The sequence below is a fragment of the Uranotaenia lowii genome, chromosome 2, assembly GCF_029784155.1.
Source record: "Uranotaenia lowii strain MFRU-FL chromosome 2, ASM2978415v1, whole genome shotgun sequence".
Classification (NCBI taxonomy): Eukaryota; Metazoa; Arthropoda; class Insecta; order Diptera; family Culicidae; genus Uranotaenia; species Uranotaenia lowii.
Genome location: NC_073692.1, coordinates 98479171 through 98501631, shown reverse-complemented (window position 1 = coordinate 98501631; position 22461 = coordinate 98479171). Strand labels below are relative to the sequence as shown.

Here is a 22461-nt window from a genome sequence, read left to right as displayed (position 1 = left end):
ATTTGACCCAGCGCACCATCTGAGTCAAACGAAAGTTTATTGTTGCAATTTCTTCTACCGCCATTCTTGCTGGCTGATTGGTTTTATCCTGCTTTGTCTTGTGATGTGAAATGGGATATGTTTTATTTGGTTTTTTTTTCAGACATATGCAACGCGGTTGCGCTGGAAGTACAATGCCAGTTATTAGAAAGCTTTTAAATGCCGATTCGGCATAGAATCTCATTCCGATAATTCAAACTCGAAGTTTATTAATGGAGTGGAGTATTATTTGTGAGTGCAAAGTCGGCGGTCTGTGCAAAAATGTCCTTGTTTCAAACCACGCACAGGTTAAGCTGCCCGATTTTAAGCAGCTGAGCGTGTGTATGTGAAAAGACAGTAGAAAATAAAATAACAGTTTCTCAATTCCAACACCCATCCAATGGAAATCCATTCCCATTCGCATCCCCTCCACAGATGTCTTTTTTCTTTAAGGAGGATGAAAAAGATGATACCAGAAAGCCAGAGCTGTGCGTTTTTTTTTTCGATGATTGGCCGTGGGAAAAACTATGATAATTAACGCTCGTCTATCTGGCTCAGCCGTACACTGGTTAAGCTGTTAAACGGGCATCTTGAAGGGCGGAAATTGTCGTGAGTTCGAATCTCATCGAAGGCAATTTTTTTCTATTTTCTTGTTTCTGGTATTTTTTTTGTTTCGATTATAGTCGTTTTACCATCTTCATGGCATTCGCGACTTTATCAACGTTGCAGTTGGCGGATCGTTATTGAAAAACTTAGAGGTACAACTGTGTTCGATGTTTACTCTTGGGCTCGAACTCGCGGACATCGGCTCAGGAGACAACAGACTTGCCAACTGAGCTATATCACAAGCCCAATGTTTCAGGTATGAATTATCCAATCTACTGAAAAAGATCGATTCCCAACATCCACTTAAAAAAATTTCTTATAGATTTCGCTTTTTTTGAGAAAGTTACAGATTTTTTTTTAGTGTTTATAAAAAGATTATATTCTACTCAGTTTCGACTATGGAACTTGAAAGTTTCTATAAGAACTTAAATTTTAAGCTGAGCAATATGCAATAGAAACTTAAATCAGAGTAGAGTTAGATTTTAATTGACCGTTCTATGAAACTTTTAGTTACTTAAACATTCAATAAAAGTTCAAACATGCTATCTATTGATCTGGCGAAAGTGGGATGCCCGAGAAATTGGATGGTTGCCATGGACCGAGATATTTGGAGGAATTATATGTCATCAAGTTATGTGGGGAGAAATGAAAAAAATGAAAAAATGCTATCAATTGAATCGGTCTTGATTCAATTAGTGGCATGATGGCACCAATTATGAAAAGCAGTCTTTCGTGTACCGTCCAATATCAAAATTCTACACGAAATTGAATTTCAAAATTCTCGGAATGATTCTCGAATAGCTTAATTTAAAAAATTAATAACGATTTGAAAATAAACTTATTTAATCTATTTTTCTAAGGCTAAGGAATCGATCCCAAAAATAAAAAAAAACAGTTCAATAGATCGAACTCAAAAAGAACGATCCAAGATCGACCAATCTAAGTTTGTACAAGTTAGGTTTGTGATCTGTTCACTTGAACTTTACTGCAAGAATCAAGGAATATTTTTCGTCCAAAGTTTTATTCTTTTCAACTTTGTATGAAAAATTTTATGTTTCCCATACCAATTTCCCACACAAATTTCCATACAAAATTCAAACTTGTTGCGCTGATTCAGGACTGGATGGATCGCTTCCAATTTCAAAACTTTTTTCTACGTTTAAATGCCTATGAGTTGAGTTTCAAATTGAGAAAAACTGGGTTTGATTTTGAAAATTTTAAATGTAAGTTAAAATTTAATTTCAAAATGTTGAAATATCTATTTTTTCGAAGGCTCGCCAACAAACTCCCTTCCTGATGAAATCAAAGCGTTTAGAAGCAGCAGGTTGATTTATGTAAGAGTTCAACTTTTTTCCTTAGCAAATGTATAGTTTTGGTGTAATTTTTGTTAATTTTAGGTAAATTTTTAATATTTAAAAAATTCTGACATTTTCCAGGAGTAAGCCAGTCTAGGACAAAAGGCTAGAAACCCTATCAAATGGTAAAGTTTGAAGGAAAAAATTGAAGCAGAATAGTGCAAGGGCCTGGGGAATTGAACGAAGGCAAAATATATTTTTTTTGTAGTTTAAATTTTTTAAGTGATGTCAAAAAAACCCTTAATTTGTGCAGCATCATTGTCCTTATTTCGATTTCAATTGTTGTTCGGCCTTAACACATTATGGACTGTAATGTTGTTTTTGGGACCGCGAAGAAATATGTTTCGAACTGCCTTAGCAATTGATAAACTAGCATTTGTAAATATTATGAAGGTGTTTTGTATCCATTATGATCAAGAAAACTCCTTAAAACCGTCAAAATAGAGACTGATCAATGTTAGCCCAAAGCATCAAATTCTAAACAAAAACGAAATCGATTTTTAAATGAAATTTAAAGTAGTCTTATAAATTTTTGCAACCTTGTTTTATGTTTATAGGAGTCCAGTACTATTTTTAAAAATATGAAACATGCCACATTAGACTGAGTCGATTTGCGGATATTTTTGAATTTCTCAACCCCTGGGGTCTAAAATGCTTTGTCTTGGTCCAAAACTCATCCATGATTTTTTGTAGAATTGTTAAGAAACGTTTACATGAGTAAATTTGAACTTTTAGGTTTGTATGGAAAAATTGGATATTTTGTGCTGAAAAATCAACATCATTTTTGTTTCTTCTGTGGAACCAAAACAGCCAATTGAGTTTGAGTGCCAATTTATAAAATTTCTAAAGGAAATTTTCCGCTGAACAACTTTGTCGAAGACCGTAACTTCGTATCTTATTAACCAAAGAAGTTAATAGCTGTTTAACAGGGGTATGTCTTTTTGCATTGATAAACAATAAATTCAATTGACATCACTGCCGGAGCCTCGCGAATTATTGCAGGAAAAGTAGTCATGCAAAACCTCACTAGGAACTCTGCAGGGATGTCAATTGAATTTATTGTTCATCAATACGAAAAGACATAGCTCTCTTAAACAGCTATTAACTTTTTTGGTTAATAAGATACGAAGTTACGGTCTTCGATAAAGCTGTTCACCGGAAAATTTCCTTTAGGAATTTTATAAATTTGCACTCAAACTGTAATCTGGCTCGGTTCCATAGAAGAAACAAAAATGATGTTGATTTTTCAGTACAAAATATCCATTTTTTTCATACAAACCTAAAAGTTCAAATTTACTCATGTAAACGTTACTTAAAAATTCTACAAAAAAAATCATGGATGAGTTTTGGACCAAAACTAAGCTTTTTAGACCCCAGGGTGTGAGAAATTCAAAAATGAACCCAAATCGACTCAGTCTAATGCCACATTCCCCTTAACAGAAAAAAATAATTGAAAAATATTGAAAAAGGTGATCAATCTTACCCCGGATTACGGTACCTATCTTTGGTAAAACAAAATTGTCCCATAACTGAGGGATGAATGAAAGCTTGCTGTTTATTCCCGGAAAAAAAAATTACATACTCACTTTAAGAGGTTTTTCGCGTATCTAAGTTTGACTTTGTATATAAATATTCATACAAATCTGCAAATATTCATTAAAATAATACAAATAGGATTGGCAACAACGTTTAGCTTTTCAATATATTATGGTTTCACTTCAGGGTAAAACACAACGAGTTAACTGAAAAAAAAAGACTAGAACTGTTTTCGCCAATTTTGTAATTTTTGGAAAATTTCCATTGATGATATGGGATTTGGGTTTGAGGAAGCTCCAAATAGCTAATTAACACTCTAATATGCCTAATCATACATAGTCGATAAACTTTCAATACCCGACTTTCAATATGGAGGGATTTTTACCTGGGGTATTCGATTTGCACTTTGGGTTCCAATTTGAAGCAATCTTTCCTTTATATTATTAGGTTAGTAAGCTGAGCAATGGGTGCGGCTTAAAGTGTTTAAAATTATGCTCACGTTCTCCAATTACAATTCTCTAGATAATCAGCAATAATTATCAAAGCCGGCAAACATGTTAACATTTTATCATTCCATACTCACCTTGCTGGAAACTACTTGATTTTTGAATTCCTCGGTTTCAAGAGGGCAAAAAACAAAATCAAACCTATTTCGATTCGCATTTCATGTTCTCGGCATCAGGGAAGGTATTCTTACGCTTCAAGAATCGATTCAATTGGCGTGAATTGGATTGGTAAACCTCATCCAAAATCCATTAACGCGTGGATCGCGTTGGATGCATCGTTTAATAGGTGCATTTTTTCTCGCCTTTACAGTTGCAAGAGTTGCACCCAACTTCTTCGATCTTTTTCCGGATTGCAATCCACACGACGTGGTTGCTCACCCATCCATCTCATCAGCCGACTTTAGCTCGACTTTAGTCGATGGGACGTGATTGGTTAAGGGTGGATTGTAAAATGGTGCTACATTAAATTAACTACTAATAACAAGAATTGGTTGATTTGGTGGCAGATTCATAGTAACTCCACTTCACGGTACATATTTTTGATCCACTGCTTATTTATTTAAAATGGGCGAGAGCTCCCTTCTACAATAAAAAAATACAAAAAAAAAACAGGATATTAAAGCAATTTAATGGTTTAGTGCAGTGTAATAAATCGTTTGTGGTTTATGGATTTCGAGTCTTGTTGAAGAGCTTACCTGAACCTTTAGTCAGCATTGAAAAAAATTTCCCATTTTCAAACAGTAGAACATTTTTATCCCAAATCTCCAACCATTACAAGTCAATTAAAAGCAAAAGACAATTGCCAGAACATCCCTGCGGCAGGATGAATTATTATAATTCGCCTACGGGTTGCCACTGCGCGCCGCTTAAACAAACACTCATCAGAGGCCAGTGTGCACGAAATTAATTCCAAATTACTATTATCAAAACACGGCAGCAACAGCGCCATTAACAACAATCCGGGGACAACGTCAGCTCCAAGACTACCCGTCCCGACCGGTAGACGGGAAAAAGTGGTTGATGCAATTTAAGGAAAAAGGGGAAAGAAGTTTAAAAAAAAAACCAGAGATAGAAGAGGAAGAGTTGCTCCTAAGCGCTCTTTTGGTGACAGTTTGTGCTCCACACAGAAAACTGAATCATTTTGACCGTTTAGCTCTCAGTGTTCCTGTTGTGGTCGGGGTTCCTGTGGTGTGTTCACGTAGGGTGTTTGTGGTTCCGGAGCAGGGCTAAAGGGGTTCATTCCTCCATGTAATTTGGTGTCTGCGGTAATAACTTTTGTCATCGGAGCATAAAATTATCCCTCCTTCGCCTTCGAAAAGTGTCGGGGATCGTGAGTGCGCGGTGGTTCGCGGATTTGGGACGTTTGGAGGAAGGTTTTTTTGTGTGTGTCCAAATGCAAACACCTTGAGGCTAGTAATTTGATTTTTGTTTAAGTTTAAGTGTGGAGTTTTGTTGCTGATGAGTGTGGCTAGAATTTGAAGCTTCTTAGTATCCTTAGTTATATTAAATGTAGAAAAAAAAGGTTTCAGAAGATTTTCCATTTATGTACGTTAGACTGGGTCGATTTGGGGTTATTTTTGAATTTCACAAACCCTGAGGTCTTAAAAGCCTCGACTTGGTCCAAAACTCTTTTATTTATTTACATAGTATTCCGTCTCACGACATAACTTGACGAACATAAATCCTAAAATTAACTCGGTCCATGGCAACCGTTCTCCAATTCCTCGGGCACCCCACGTTCGCCAGATCACGCTCCACTTGGTCTAACCACCTCGCTCGTTGCGCCCCCGCTCGTCTTGTTCCCGGATTCGTAGAGAACACCTGTTTTGCAGGACAGTCGTCCGGCATTCTTGCAACATGTCCCGCCCAGCGTATCCGGCCAGCCTTCACCGTCTTCTGGATATTGGGTTCACCGTAGAGTCGCGCGAAGGTCCAAAACTCATTCCTGATTTTTTGCAGAATTTTTAAGTAACGTTTACAGGAGTAAATTTAAACTTTTATGTTTGTATAAGAAAACTGAAAATTTTGTATTGAAAAATCAACATCATATTTAATTCTTCCGTGGAACCGATCCTGCTAATGGTTTTTGTGGAAATTTATAAATTCTGTAAATGAAATTTACCGCTAAACAACTTTGTTGAAGACCGTAGCTTCGTATCTTATTAGGCAAAAAGTTTTTAGCTGTTTAACAAGGGTATGCCTTTTAGCATTGATAAACCATAAATTCAATAGACATCACTACTGGAGCTTCGCCGGGTATTTCATGAAAAGTAGTCTTGAAATACCTCGCAAGGCACCCAGCAGTGATGTCAATTGAATTTATGATTTTTCATTGCCAAAAGACATAACCCCATTAAACACCTGATAATTTTTTGTTTAATACAGTTCAAAGCTACAACCTTCGACAAAGTAGTCCAGCAGATAATTTCCGTTAGGAAATTTATAAATTTTCACAAAAACCATATGCAGGCTCGGTTCCACAGAAGAAACAAAAATGATGTTGATTTTTTAGTACGAAATATTCATTTTCCCATAAAAACCTAAAAGTTTAAATTTACTCATGTAAACTTTACTTAAAACTTTTGTCAAAAAATTATGGATGAGTTTGGAACCAAAACATAGCTTTTAAGACATCAGGGTTTGAGAAATTAAAAAAATTACCCCTAATCGTCTCAGTCTAATGTACGTATATTAAGGTGGCAGCCAAATGGGCCATGTCAAATTGACAACCTGTGCAAAATTTTAGCTCAAACGGATTTTATTTAAGGGTTCCTTAAAGCGGCCAACGTTTCGGATTTTTGACCCACGAAAATCATTAAACCCCCTTTGGAAATTGGAAAAATCGAAATCTTAATTTTGATGCTAAATGACTTGGAAATGAATACAACGTCGAGATTTGGTGTTATTTGGAAAAACTTTTGTCAAAAATCGACTTTTTTTAACTTCGATTATCCGAAAATCGGTCGGTTCTCCAAAATGTCGATTTTTAACCCAACTTGTTTTTCGAGATAACACCCAGATCTTGACTTTTCATGCATTTCTAAGTCATTTGGCATAAAATTGAAAGATCGATTCTCCGGACTTCCTTTTGTCCCCCCATACGTGATTTTTGAATTCCAAGGTCGAGTTTGATAAAAAACATTCGAGATAACACCAGATTTCAACGATTTATGCATTTTCAAATCATTAGACATAAAAATTAAAATTTCAAATTTTCGTATTTTTTGGTCCCCGTTGTTGATTTTTAAGGTTTGAAAAAAGAAATCTTCAGCGCTTACAGACACCCCTATATCAAGTCCGTTTCAGCTGGAACTTTGCACAGAACAGTGGTTTAAAACTCAAAAAACGTGATCATGGGCTTTTTGAAGGCTTAAGTGTCAAAATATGTTTATTGTATGTTCTACAATGTTTCATCATTTTAAAATGCGCATATTTTACTGTAAACTTTTTCCTGATCAATTCACCTATAAGTGAGATCATTTTTCTATTTTTTTATTTATCATTTCATCACTATGACGTCTTCCAAAAAGTTGTAGATCATCACATTTTTAAAAACTTTGTTGAAGACGTCAAAGCTCTATCTTTTGAAACAGCATGTGTTCAAGACATTTTTTTTTTCAAAAACTAACCGTATAACGTTTTTCGAAGCGAGTCTTGTGACCAGCTTTGTATGAGAGGGTTGTGACAATTTTTAAACTACACAACTTCATTGAAGATGTCAAGTCAGTACCAGTACAGTTCAAAATAGGGACTTGACATCTCCAATGAAGTTGTGTAGTTTAAAAATTGTCACAACCCTCTCATACAAAGCTGGTCACAAAACTCGCTTCGAAAAAAGTTATATGAATGTGTGCTGCTCAGGCCCGTGCAAAGGGGGAGTTTTTTGAATTTTTAATTCAGCTTTAAATCATGACAATACCATGAATGCACCACAAATAAGCAAATTTAGTCCTAAAATCATTTTCTTACTCATGTTTACCATCACAAATGCTCGAAAAAAAAAGTTTTACTTATGCGATTAAAAATCAATGAGAATCAATATATTGCAATGATTTGAATTAATGCGATCTTCGATAAGTCATTAGTAAACTATTCAGAATTATGATCCTTTTTTGTACTAGATATATACTTGAAAATTAATTTTGAGCAGTCTTAGAAATTTGAAATTAGTATTTCATAAACACCAGAAATAGAGTGCGAATTGAAATTTCGAATAACACCAGATTCAACAAGAAATTAAAACCCAATTGTTCAATAAATGTTAGGACCAGGTTAGAAATTAACCATTATTAAAAAATGTTCAGCAGTAACTTGATTATTGATCTTTATTAAAAATTCATTTCTAATTAAAGGGTTTATAAAACAACATGTTTAATTCATCATTGAAAGCTTAAACTGTAAAAGTACAGATTGGGTTATGGGTGACTTCTTGAATACACATTGTTCATAAAAATTTAGCCTTATAGTGTATACTTCGCTTCTATTTTTCAAATTTTTATAGATTATCTAAAAAATTATGATCGATTCAAGAAATATTATATCATTTTTTCTTATAATAGAAATATCTGAAACATAATATATATAACATATAGATACTCTATTTTTGTTACCAAAACTTGGATTTACAGGCTTCCAAGACGATTTTTCTTCTAAACACATAAATTCATGATTGAAAATCAAAGACATTCTAATAAAAATTATTAATATTATTTGAGTTTGACTTAAAAAATCGGTAAATCTAAAAACAACGATTCTGTAAAATTCGGTAAATTTATTTGAAAACTTGAAAACAAAATACAAAAATTAAAAAAACATTTTTTTTTAAGCAATTTAGAAGCATTCGAAAAAAAACATCCTACCATTTAAAAAAACGTAATTTATTTCTCATGCAAACAGCATTGAAAAAGATTGTACATTTTGGCGTCCTGAACTATAATCTTTTTTTCAGATTTTGTCTATCATCATTTATGAGATTTAAAATGAAGTAAAGTTGCGTTTTGAATGCAATCAGTTCTTGATAACTGATGAACCACCAAATCAGGGCCTTTTCTGATTTTTAAGGTTTAATTAAAACACAGTTACGTTGAAAAACACAAATTTTCAAAAAATAAATGGAAAATGGCCATACACAACAACTTTCAAGCGCCTCAAATCTACACGATAAAAAGAATTGATTTTCAATTTGTTTTTTTTTATATTTCATTCAATTAAGGTTAAGTTATATTCCACAACTTTACAAAATTTTAAAACATATCATTACTAGTTTTACTTACATTAGTGAAGAAAATTTGAAAAAAATAATGATTTTACTGAACTAATTAGTAAAATTCTGAAAAATGATGGGCTTTTAAAAAAATTTCAAATTCAATTTGGTACAATAATCTAAAAAAATTGCTGTCTTGAAAAAGTTGGTAATTGATTTGAACCCTTATTATTTTACAGGTTTTGTCGAAATTTCTTGAATATTTTTTACCTATTTTTAAAAGTTATCTTAGAAAAACTGAGAGATAAAAATTTAATTGCACATGTGGATTCAATGTACCCAAATTATTCATTATAAGTTCTATAATTTTCTGCACTTTGGTAAATGCAAATTTTGTGGCTTTTTGTAATTTTTCAAAACCTCTTTGAATGTGAAGTTGAGCATTGGAAGGACCAGGATCTTTTAATCTTGGCTGAAATTTTTTTCTTGAAAAATATTTCATATTAACATAAAGTTTGTAATGACATACACGATTTTTTGTTTTAGAAATAAAGAATAGTTATACAATAATGGTTAGTATGTTTAAGATTTTAATTGACTACTAGCTGACCCGGTGTGCTTTGCTACCCCTTCCATGGTAAAAATTAAGTTCGTTAAAATTATTAAAAAAAAATTATATTAGGTTTTGAGGATGAAAGAGCCATCCTTTAAAAAAATAGGAGGGAAATTCAATACAATAAAAGTAGTAAGGAGGAGTATTTAGGTGTAGGCAAATTAGAACATAATAAGGAAGGGTTCCTGACCTTATTAGAATACTTAGACATAAGTTTTATTTAAAATATATATGTTACATTTATTGAATATGAGAGTTTCATTAAAATTTCATAAATTTCATATAAATAGGCAGCGTCAATCAATACAGTATATCATCATATTTTGTAAAAACATAATTTGAGAATTCAATCAATCATCTCATTATGTCAAAATTACTTACGTTCATGAATTTTTAACAAAAGTACTTCGTAGATTTTTTGAATTTTGTCAATTTTTTTTAAATTTCGTATGGGAATCCCTCCCACCCTTTTCGAATTTGAAAGGGGTTTGAAAGTGTAAAAGAAACCATTCCCGGTCTTGAAAACGGCTTTATTCTAAATTTTACGATTATCAATTCCATAGTTTCCGAAAATTGTTTGAATTGTGTCATATTTTTATTAATTTTGTATGGGATCTCTTCGCCCTCCTTTAAGTCGGAGCAGTTTTAAAATATTTTAGAAACTATCTTTAACCCCAAAACAACAATTCATATAATTAGATCAAAACCTGTTTTCCAAATCAATAAACCATCTCATCATGCTTAACGCTAATATTTATCAATTTTTTACAGAATTTGAATTATGTGCCAAGTTTGGTCAAAATCGTTAAGAAATTGTTCGAGTTCTGATATATTTTATAATGAACATGTAGAACTCCTTCCCTCCTTTTCCTGCAAAAATTTACCTCTGGCTCATAAGCCAAAGACGTTCGCCATTAGGCTAAACGTCCACCTCCAATCACCAGCTTGAGGGGATATCATACCATAATATTTGCAAAATCAAGCCCCTAAGGTTTAGATTCGGATAGACTTTCTTTCTATTTGACTTACCCTTGTGAACATTAGGGTGTACAATTTCTCACTGGGAACCTTAAATAATTTTTAAAATAACTGTTTACCGCTACTTATGCTGCTTCAAAACCAAATTTAGCTAGCAATGTTTAAACTAATATAGTTTTTTTTACGGTTGCCATGGAACTGAGCTGATTTTGAACTTTATTGATTTATTATTAATGATTCTAGGCTAAAGGCTTTCATCTGAGTCTGAATTTAAAGGAAAAACATCAACCACACTTTCATTTGTTGTATATTATGTTGTTGTATATTAGATTATATACGATGTTTTCTGAGAAAATGAAATCACGCTGCATTTCGATGCGTTCATTTTCAATCCATATTTAAATTTTGCAACATTCTGAAAATCGATACAGTGCGTTCTGCAGAATCGAAGAATCCTTCGGGTTAAAAACAGGAATAAATATTTCCAGACTATCTCCATATATCAGTACAAATGCGTTTTTCAGAACTTCAGGAAATTCGTTAATAACAGTGATAAAAAGAAGGAGTCCCAAGTGACTCCCTTGTGGTACACCACTGTTAACCGGGAATGCACCAGAACTGACATTTAAGGCAGTTTTAAGGCAAAAATTTTCAACTAAGACCTTAGAAGAACGAACTCGACAGTTCATTTTTTTAATTATAGATACGTCGTCAACATTTCCTTTATTGATTGAAGACTTTTGTTCATTGGATTTCCCCAAACCTGATGTTCTTTTTCTTTTGGGGAAACAATAAATCCAAAACACCAAAACAATCACCATTGGCTGATGTGTCGGAGGTACAAAATATTTCGCCAATCGCACATAAAACTGTTCTCAGCTCCTAAAAGGATTACCCTGAACCCGAGAGCCGGCAATATAAATTATCAGCTAAACACGACAAGCCTTTCTTTTGGTTGAGTTTTATTTTCCGGACAGAAAAAGTTTTTTTTAAATATGTTTATGTATATTTCAACAATCCCATAAAAGCAAAACTTGGACCTCAGCTCAGTTTCGGACTGATCGGGTCTGCTCTCGCTTGAGTGTGGGTCGCCGGCGCACACGAGATTAATAAATTTCATCATTTAATTTAATATTCATAATTTTATGGTTTTGGTGCGGTATAATCAGTGGCTTTCAGGATTTGTTGTTTTATTTCTCTCTCTCTCTCCCTTGAGTCGTGTGGTTTTGTTTCAATCGGCTGTTCGAATGAAAATCCCTTCCCAACAACAACGGGAAACGCTTTTATTGGGGCGTATTCTGTTAATTTTTAACTGTCACGATGATCTAGTTTTGGGGTCCACAAATCCAATATTGGCACAAAGGAAAAGACTCGAACCAAGGCGTATTGCGGCCCCAAACAAAGGCACCGGAATCAGTTTATAATAAAGTGATAATGTCATTTTCGGCTTTTGTACGGCGTTAGTTTAATTTGGTATGTTTTTTTCTTTCTTCGGGGAGATGCTGTGCTATTGAATGAAACCGGCCAAAGATGATTAATTTATGGTTCGAATCATCTCATTAGGCAAATTTATAGGTTTAGAATTTATAATTGGCGAAAGAGGGTTAAGCTGTTTTTGTTATTCGAGGGGTGTTCGCGATTTTGATGGATATGATGGGCGTCGTTTTAAGTGGATGGGTTGTAATTTGACTATATAACATAACTAATTTGAGTGGTTTATTTAGAATGTCAATTTATAAAACATATTTATTGTTACTATAATAATGCTTCAAATAATCTAATAACATGGTATTTAGTAGTCTACCTTTAGCCATTTTAGCCATTTTGGTTTTGCAACTGCAGAACTTATGGAGTTTGTTTATCAACAAACCACAGAAAAGCTGAGCAAATATTCTTATGTTTGTAAACAAACTTACTGAGTGCCACGTGCACTCCTCGCCTACTTACTGTGAAAGTCGGAGAACCTTGTGTTTCTAAAAACCTTGATCGTCTCTATGTTCTAACTCAATCGTCAATTTGTTGCTGTTGCTGCTAGCTGTCGTCGAAACGTTTTATTTTGACAATTTTTCCGCTCACTCTCGTTCATTTTCCCCTCGCAATTGTATGCACTGGATACTCCTTTGGTGTCGATCTGTAGATTTACTGGCCGGTTTCCCCTTAATTTTAAGTGGAGTTTCTTGGAGTTGGTGGGATTTGTGGCAAATTCTCTACAGAATTCGTGTTTTCTCAAAGTTAAAATTATGATCAATGTCGCCTTGAAGCGCATGTTGCGCTAGGCCAGTTTGCGTATTTTTTGAACGAATGTTATTCTCGTGCTGTTTGTTCTTGTCTCCAGGGTTTGAGAGGTTTGACCAACATATTCTTCGCCACCAGAGCCATAAGTTAGGGCTTGTGATATAGCTCAGTTGGCAAGTCTGTTGTCTCCTGAGCCGATGTCCGCGAGTTCGAGCCCAAGAGTAAACATCGAACACAGTTGTACCGGATAGTTTTTCAATAACGATCCGCCAACTGCAACGTTGATAAAGTCGCGAATGCCATAAAAATGGTAAAACGACTATAATCGAAACAAAAAAAAAAAAAAAAAAAGAGCCATAAGAGCATTGAAATGTACAAAATTCGTGTGTTACATAAAGTGAATTAAAAGTGACTTTTTTTCTCCTTTTTTTCAGGGAAGAGCTGGCAATGAAAATTGGATTAACTGAGGCTCGGATACAGGTAAGAATTAAAAATAAAATTCGGGGGAGGAGGGGGAAAGGGGTAACCATACATAATGTGCATAGAATATTTGTTTTTCACAAAAATAAATTATTTTTAATGGATTTTTTTGTAGAGAGTTTTTGCATGATAAAGGATAGTTAAAAATATTGATCTTTTTGTTAGTTATCCTAAAAATAAAAAATTTTTTTTTATGCAAAAACAATTTTTGTTATAAATTTTTTGAATAAGTCATCATTCAAACAGACTATACAATTAGAAATCAAATTTCTCAGCGACTTTTTTTATTTATTTTCACGAAACATTAAAGTATCTTGAAATTTCAAATTCCAGAGAAACAGAAGACAGCCAGCCAGAAGATAAGCCAGTGGCTTTGGCGTAGTGGCAAAAGTTCAAGTCATTTAAGCCAATGTTTAATGTCATCTTAAAACTACAGCGATTCTTCCAAGACAAATTTGGTTTAAAAAAACAAATTTTATTTTTCATTTTTAAAGATATCTTCGCCAGTTTCTCTAACATGAAGGAATCTTCTTAGCTCTTAAATATTTGTCTGAAAAATGTCATTGCATTTTCGAAGTATTTCAGTGAATGTTGTTTTAAAACAACACTGAGCAATGAACTTGAACAAGACTTAGCTTAATAAATTTTACAGTTGAGAATTTTTCAGTCACGTATCCTGCATTTCCGGGCAATTAAGAAAAATACTGGGAAAACTGGGCATTTGATTTAATTTTTTTCTAAAAATGGGCAAAATCCGGGCAAATCTAAGCACTCTAGATTAGAAGTTCAAAACACATTATCACTAATCATGAAAAAGTCAAATGAGTTTAGGAGTTTCAACAAAGATCTCTAGTTTTCAAAATTTAGAAAACCAAGAAATTAAAAAAAAACAACAACATAAGACTTTAAAATGTCAAAAAATTGGATCTTCATTTGTATAAAAAAAAACAATTTTTTGAAATATCTATTGGAAGATGATATGCTAAATTCAGAATATTTACTACAGTGAGAAAAATTTGAAAATACATTAGAATCAATAGTAGAAAACTTCAGTTGCGGAAGTTTCAATTTGAAGCTCTTATCTCAGATAGAAATTTGAATGAAAATTCAATAAAGAACCTCAGTATGGCCGATTGGACAAATTTATGCAACTTAAAGTTTATCTTTTTTATTGTTTTTTTTTCGCAAATTTCAATAATGGTAAGAAAGTTAGCAATAATTTTGCATTATTCATACTTATACTTATAAAAATGAACATTCTAGATTGCCCAGTTTTGTAAATTTAACACCCATTGATTTTCAATGTTTCTCTTCAAGTTTTTCATATTTGTTTTAAATTTCAACCATTGCTGGCATTTTCCTTGATTTTGTCCGGATAAAATTCAGGAATATTTTTTTAAAGTCTTTCAAATCGATTAAGGTAAACATGATATAAAAATTCCTCACAAATATTTGTAGAATTTAAACTAATTGCAATAAATCTTGCAATTGTTCGAGACACTCGAACTAAATTAAAATGAAAATGTTTTTCTTTGCTATAGCTATTCTGTGCTGCGAGTCTTTATTCAAAAACTGATGATTGGGTTCTGTAATTGGTTTGAATTTTGATAAAGCTAATAAAATGTGATCCCAGTCGCCCTTAAACTCTAAAGATTTTTTTACTGTTGAGAAAATATTTCATATTCAATACACTAAGGTTTTTTTTTACGCGGATTGATTTTGCTCAGTTTTTCTTACACGGCTTCTTTTTACACGGTTTTTTGGCATGGATATGATTCTTCTACACGGCTCTCGCGAATCAACACGTTTATTGAGCGAAAATATTCCAAGTTCTATAAGTTAACGGCGGAATTCATACTGCGTAAAAAAACCTTAGTGTATATAATGCTTCATTTGCTGGGAACCCCTTCATGTATATTATTTATTCAAGAATCAGAAGATCGTGATTTATTGTGGGAAGATATTCAAGATTTTTTCGGGCATACACGGGTTTTGAAAATAAAGCGTACAAGTAAAGCACACTACGGAATTTTGCTGGATTTACACAAAGAAAAAAAGTACACTCAAGTAGGGCAACATTTTTCTGAGCTTGCATTATCTTATTTTTTTTTTATTTTGAAGTTTGGAAAACGATTGTATGTTGCTGACGTGTTTCGTTAAAAAAATAAAATTTGTTTTACTTTGACTTTGTTTGTTTTAAAATTTGACTTCATTCCGGATTTTGTTTGTTTTTGTTTTCCGGATTTTGTTTGTAAAAACTTCCAAATGCTCAGATTTTATCAAGTTTACAAAAAAATGATTCTGATTTGCGCAGCCTCCATGAACCCCGGAAAAATTCTGCAATACTCACTCCTTTGCTTATATTCGAGTGAAACTATTCGAGATATTTTTTCCAAAGGGCCTCCATAGCTGTTATATTTTTCGTGTTATTTTCAATTTTCTAGTTTCTTTTTCCCTAATTCGGAGGCCAGAGGCAATTGCCCTCATTGCAATTTGGGGTTTGAGGCGGCAAAAGTAAAAAAACTGAATTTTATCGGATCGTTTTTTTAATTTCACAAGTAATAACATAATATTTGACTAAGATATTCCCAGTTTTTCAACTCATTATCTTAGATACTAAACGCACCACAGACATCAGACTTTGAAAAATTGAAAATTTATATGATTAAGAAAAAAATTTAAATCAATTATATTTGTATGGAAAACATTTTTCTTAAATTGGAAGAAACCATTTGAAAGCTAAAATTAAAACTTTTTATTTGAATTATTCAAAAATTTTACACACTCATGCAAATGGATAATTTTTACCCATTAATGAGCATAAATTCAACAAAGTTGATGTTGGTTTGGTTATACCCGACCATTTTTTAAAATTTTAATTTGAAGCATATTTAAAATTGCTATAAAAACAGTCTTGATGAAGGAAATTTACTATTAAAATGGTTAATGCGATAGCAAACAACCTAAACTGTTCATTTAAAGAAAATTGCGATGAAAAAAGCAATATCTGGTTTTTTTTTATTGCGATTCTACCTTAGGATGTCCATCTTACCCGACTTTCCCCTATCAAAATTTTGCTCGCGCATCGCGAAAATCCGAGCTACTCGCACGCAAAGCTGCCAAAATCGCTAAAAGTTGCCAAATCAACCGTTACAAATGTAATTCAAGTGTTTGGGGAACGTTTGTCGACAGCCAGGAAGTCTGGATGGGGGGGAAATCGAAAACCGGAAGCCGCTGAGACGACAAAGATAGTTGCCGGTAGTTTCAAGCGAAACCCTAACCTCTCTATCTGAGATGACGTACTGTTTTGGCCGGATTTGGCATCTTGCCATTACGGTAAAAAGGCCATGGAGTGGTACGCCTCCAACAACGTGCAGGTGGTTCTCAAGGACAAGAACCCTCCCAACACGCCAGAGCTCCGCCCAATTGAGAAATACTGGGCTATTGTCAAGCGGAACCTAAAGAAGACCAAAAAAACTGCTAAGGCAAGCAGAAGTTCAAGGCAAACTGGCTTTCTGCGGCGAAGAAGGTGGACAAGGTGGCTGTACAAAATCATGGCAGGGGTTAAGCGTAAGGCCCGGGAATTCGGATTTGGAAAAGCGGAAGCCAAACTGAATATTTTTCCGGAATTTTATATTATTTAAACTTGAAAAAGAAATTTAATTTGATTTTTTAAATAAACGATTTCACTGATTTACACGCGTTTTCCCTAGTCCAAATTTTGACCGTATCACCCTTTACGAGGTTTCCAAAACTATCAATTTTGTAATAACACTAGTTTACAAAATTTTAAAAAAATCGTGAACTTGATTAACTGACCAACATTTTTAATGTAAAATTGGGCGCTGAATCCGAAAATGAAATTCAAAAAAATCTCAGTAGAACCGTTTTTGAGTTATGCTCCAAATATGAAATTTCGGAAGAATAAAAAAAGTTCTTGTACTTAGATTGAAATATCTCGAACGGCATAACAGTAATTTGAAATCTCTATTTTGCATATTGAAGGTGAATAAGTTTTCTATCGGTCATCTGAACACTGTTTTTGCGTTTGACCAACAGTATTGCTGATATTAGTGACTTTATGAGAAAAAAAATTATAAAAAACGCATTTTTTTAGAGAAAATTTTGTTTCAACGAAAGTTTTAGACTCAATTTGATTTTCTCTTGTGCTTGAATGTCAATTTAAAACAAAGATTTCAAGTGGTTATTTACCAAAATCGGTTGAAAATTGAAGAAGTTATGGCTACTTTACCATAACTGTAATTTTTGCAGTTTTAAATAATTTAACGACCCGCAGTACACTTATCATAGTATAGGAAGAATGAAACATGATAAATCTCACTCGCTCCAAGTCAAAATTATTTATTAGCTTACCAGAAGGTCATATGCCAAGTTGCTGTAGACTGTAACTCGATTGGATTTGAAACAGAAAAGTTATTGCGGTTCAAAGGCCGCAAATTTCGTCCAACACGCAATGAGTACTTTTTACGCATTGCGTTTTATACGACAATTTCCGAACAAAATACAATCTTTGAACCGCAATAACTTTTCTGTTTCAAATCCAATCGAGTTACAGTCTTTGGGTGAAATATTTGTCTCAACTAAGGCTTTAAAAAAATCAACCATAAAAAACAATCAGCTAGTGATGAAAAAAGTTATTGATGAAAAACCAGTATTTTTCGTTCCATCCGGGCAAAATACCTCAAAATTTTATTCACGTTTGAGACTTAAGCAACCCCTCCCTATGGTCAGATCTTCCTGAAACTTGGCATGTGACCTTCTGGTAAGCTAATAAATAATTTTGACTTGGAGCGAGTGAGATTTATTATGTTTCATTCTTCCTATACTATGATAAGTGTACTGCGGTTCGTTAAATTATTTAAAACTGCAAAAATTACAGTTATGGTAAAGTAGCCATAACTTCTTCAATTTTCAACCGATTTTGATGAATAACCACTTGAAATCTTTATTTTAAATTAACATTCAAGCACAAAAGAAAATCAGATTAATTGCTACCATTGAGTCTAAAACTTTCGTTGAAACAAAATTTTTTCTAAAAAAATGCGTTTTTTATAATTTTTTTTTCTCATAAAGTCACTAATATCAGCAATACTGTTAGTCAAACGCAAAAACAGTGTTCAGATGACCGATAGAAAACTTATTCACCTTCAATATGCAAAAGAGAGATTTCAAATTACTGTTATGCCGTCCGAGATATTTTAATCTAAGTACAAGAACTTTTTTAATTTTTTCGAAATTCCATATTTGGAGCATAACTCAAAAACAGTTCTACTGAGATTTTTTTGAATTTCATTTTCGGATTCAGCGCCCGATTTCACATTGGAAATGACCTTCAGTTTACTGAGTTCAAAAATCCTGTAAACTAGTGTAATCGATTGACTTTGGGATGACTGCAACGAGTGAAAATTTCAGGGACGGATGAGGGTTAATACGGCCTTGCTCATTGAGCACAAGCTCAAGTGCACTCTTGAAGTTTGTACCGTACATATTATGCTCCTGGAATGAGACTGTGACAGATGTTAGAAGAAGATTAGTCCGATTGTTTTTTTCTTCTGAAAATTCAAGTTGAATTTTTTTTTTTAAATTTCAACGATCAGTATATTTTGCTCATATATCATCTTCATACCTCATCATTTTTTTTTTCGATAAAAACGATTACAAATTATAAAAATAGGTAAGTTCTGACAACGAATGCTCCATTCTCAGGCAATGCGTTTTCGCACATAAAAGTTGAAGTACATATATGAGAGAATGTAATCTGTGGGTTTGGTGGAACTACTGCGGGTCTTACAGTGAAAAAAAAACTCAAGTATCAATGACAATTTTTTTATGTTTTTCTTAGAAGCTTGTTTACCAGTTTTTCGGATTATTTAGATTGCTACAATAGTTAAGCTTAAAATGTTGAACTCACGCATCGATGAAAACAGTGATGGCGTCGTCGCCTTTTTGCACGCCTCATTTTATTCCATCATACTCGCCAAGTGTTGCCTTCATTCATTCACCACTCACTCATTCGCTCACTTACTAATCCCCGGCTCAAAATCAACCACCCTCTACCCCCACACTCGCGCTAGATTCTAGAGACGATGGTAGACGGACGACGACGGCGACTCTTTAGCCGTCAGTCCTAGTTAAAGATCTATAGCCAACTAAATTTATAGCTTTAATTAGCTAACGTTTTTTATGACCGATGATTTTACACCTTGCATGCATTCCAAACCAAGTGGTCCGAAAGCCTCGATAGAAGAGCAAAAAAAAACTAGAACCTACCACAATGCTCTTGTTTCAGCCAATAAAGATCATCTAAATGGACGAACAACTTAGCTCGTAGTGGCTCGTGGAATGGCTAGTTAGGAAAATGGCTGATAGCCTCGATAGAAACCAACGACGACAAAAAAAACGCAACCGGGAACCTCCAAAAACGGTCTAATTGAATTTTATTCGTTTTTATCATTTTCACTTTAGCCCCGGGTCTCTCTCTCTGCTATGCTTCTTCTTGCTTCTAGCAATGTACGAGTTCGGGTAGTTTTGTTGTTGTTATTTTGAATTATGCTAATAGAAAACGACCCAGCAAATTGGCCTTAAAGAAATTAAGCTTAATTACGCGTGATCTAATTTCGTGATTGCCGTGTCTATAAATTACGGAGATCGTAGCCGCTCGAGTGATTTGGCCGCTGCTCCTCGACTGAGGGGTGGCTGCTGGAAGTTCCGTCCGGGGCGAGGGTAGTTTCCAGCAACTCGAATGGAATTGAAAGAAGTCGTCGGTAAAAAAAAGTGCGTGTGCTCAATTTGTGTTTCCATCCATCGAATGGGAGCTACCATATAAACTTATACCTACTAGCACTCCCTTACCGAGACGACGACGATTGCTTTCAATTTGAGTAAATATGTTTGATCACACTGGAGGGAAACGTCGGAGGATTGGTCCGGGTGATGGTGGTTAATGGTCAATAATTACCACCGAACGCCGCCGTCGCCGTCTTCCAATTCCTCCAATCTACTACTGATAGCTATGTTGTTGCAAAGCCATCGTCGGCAATTTAGTGTTAGCGATTGCTAATACTAACTTGGTAGCACACTGCATGTGCTGATAAGTGGCACCTACCTGTACCCTGGTAGAGGACCAACTAGCTATGCTACTGCCAGTTATGATTTTTAATTGGAAATTACTACCGATCTGGCTGGATGGAAGAGGTGCGACACCTAGTAGCCCCGAAGGAAATCAACACCGACGGGTTGCAAAAGTGACATTGTTAATTGTGAGATCGAAATGTGAGAGTCCTCTCTACGCTGTTGATGTTTAACGAGAGAAATTCTTGAGTTTCTCCAAAACCATAGAAGAAAATTCTGAGGGACGTTAAGCCGAATGGTTAACTAAAAGCGTGTTCAACAGGCAATTGAAATCGGTTTCAATCGATTTAGATTGGTAAATTGTTGTTCACTCAGCCAATGTTGTGATCGAAACGAATCCAATTGACGTTCAATGAAGCCAATCGAAATAGATCGAAACCAATCGAAAACGATCAAGCTCAGAGGCAGGATTCGTTTCTATCGATTTCTGTTACACTAACACACATGCAGTTGTTTACTGTCAAAAACAGCTGGTTCGGTTTGTTTTTTAATTTCTGTCGTGCAGTGCATGTTACAGTGGAGTCAACCGGTGCAGCGTCGGTGGTGCTGTGTCAGTGGTGTTGTGCCAGTGGTTCTGTGCCGGGGTGGTGGTGCAGTGCTAGCAGTCTGGTCTCAGTCAAATCAGTTGCTACGGGGAGTCCGTGTTGATGTGGTCCGTCTTGGGTGGTGCGGTGCTGGTAGCATCCGTCGGTGCGGTGTCGGTGTTTCTGCGTTGGTCTCATTAGTCAGTGTGCTTGCTGCAGCAACTTCTTCTTCTTCTTGCTGCAGCAACTGGTCAAAAAGTGTGGTGAAAGTGTTTGTCAAATAGAGTAAGATGCCAAAATAAATTTTAAATTAATACCCTGAATTTTATTTCTTAATATCATGATGACATTTAATATTATGTTTGTATGTGGGATAGATGCTCAAGACTATTTCCCTGGCAATTTTATCATAAATTTCCAATTTTTGAAAAGGTGTTTCTGGCAAAAAATAGGCCTGAACATGTTGGTTGTTCACCAAATCCGGATAAGCAACAACAAAACTCGATTTGTTCTGTTCGCACATCCGTCGCACTTTATCGCGGTAGACATACTGACCCTTGCTTTAAAATCGGTTAGCGATTTCGGTACGTGTACCCAACATAGAAACCCATTCCTTGATGCTATGCCCCTTGGTATCTTCCAAGTTTTCCGCCATTCCTTCAGCAGCTTTCTCAGCCGCTTGGCTATAGGTGAACATAATCGTCATCGACATTCTTTTCATAGAAAAGTTCCCGATCGTCTAGATGAATTCCGGTTGCGCAATCACGACGTCGCATCTCAGCCTCAGCGTTTGCTGTCCGCAAAATTTGTGGAAATGCTTGAAGCGCGCAGCCGAATAAAAAATGAAAACAAACTAAGCGCATTAGTATTAGTGTCTGGCTGTTCATTCAGCAGCCTGATAGAAATCGATCGAAGTCAATTGGAAAAACAGCTGATCAACTGTCAATCCATTTCAATTGATTTCGATTGAGTTCTGTTGAACACACCTTAAATCTACTTATTAGAACACTTGGCCAGGAACTTACTCAGCCGAATAACCAGCAAGCCTTGAGGTCGAATGAACGTTAGACCAAATGAGCTTTCGATTCGATTTTTTTTCACGATTTTTATCAAAACCGTTTATTGCTCAAGCCCTTTTACCAAAATCCACTTGCACTGCTTTTTCTCCAAGTGTTCAATGAGAATCCTATTAAACTTACAACCATTGAAAACGCTGCAAAATTAGGAAATTTAGCGAGTTATGGACTAGGTATTT

At 34.6% G+C, this 22461-nt stretch overlaps 1 protein-coding gene across 1 annotated transcript in view; it reads left to right on the top strand.

Moving 5' to 3' along the window:
* LOC129745540 (homeobox protein aristaless-like) overlaps positions 1 to 22461 on the top strand; it is a 171191-nt gene that overhangs the window by 85403 nt on the left and 63327 nt on the right. Inside the window, exon 3 of the mRNA XM_055738660.1 lies at positions 13485 to 13530. Coding sequence (XP_055594635.1) covers positions 13485 to 13530 — 46 coding nt within the window. The remainder of the gene's footprint in view (positions 1 to 13484; positions 13531 to 22461) is intronic.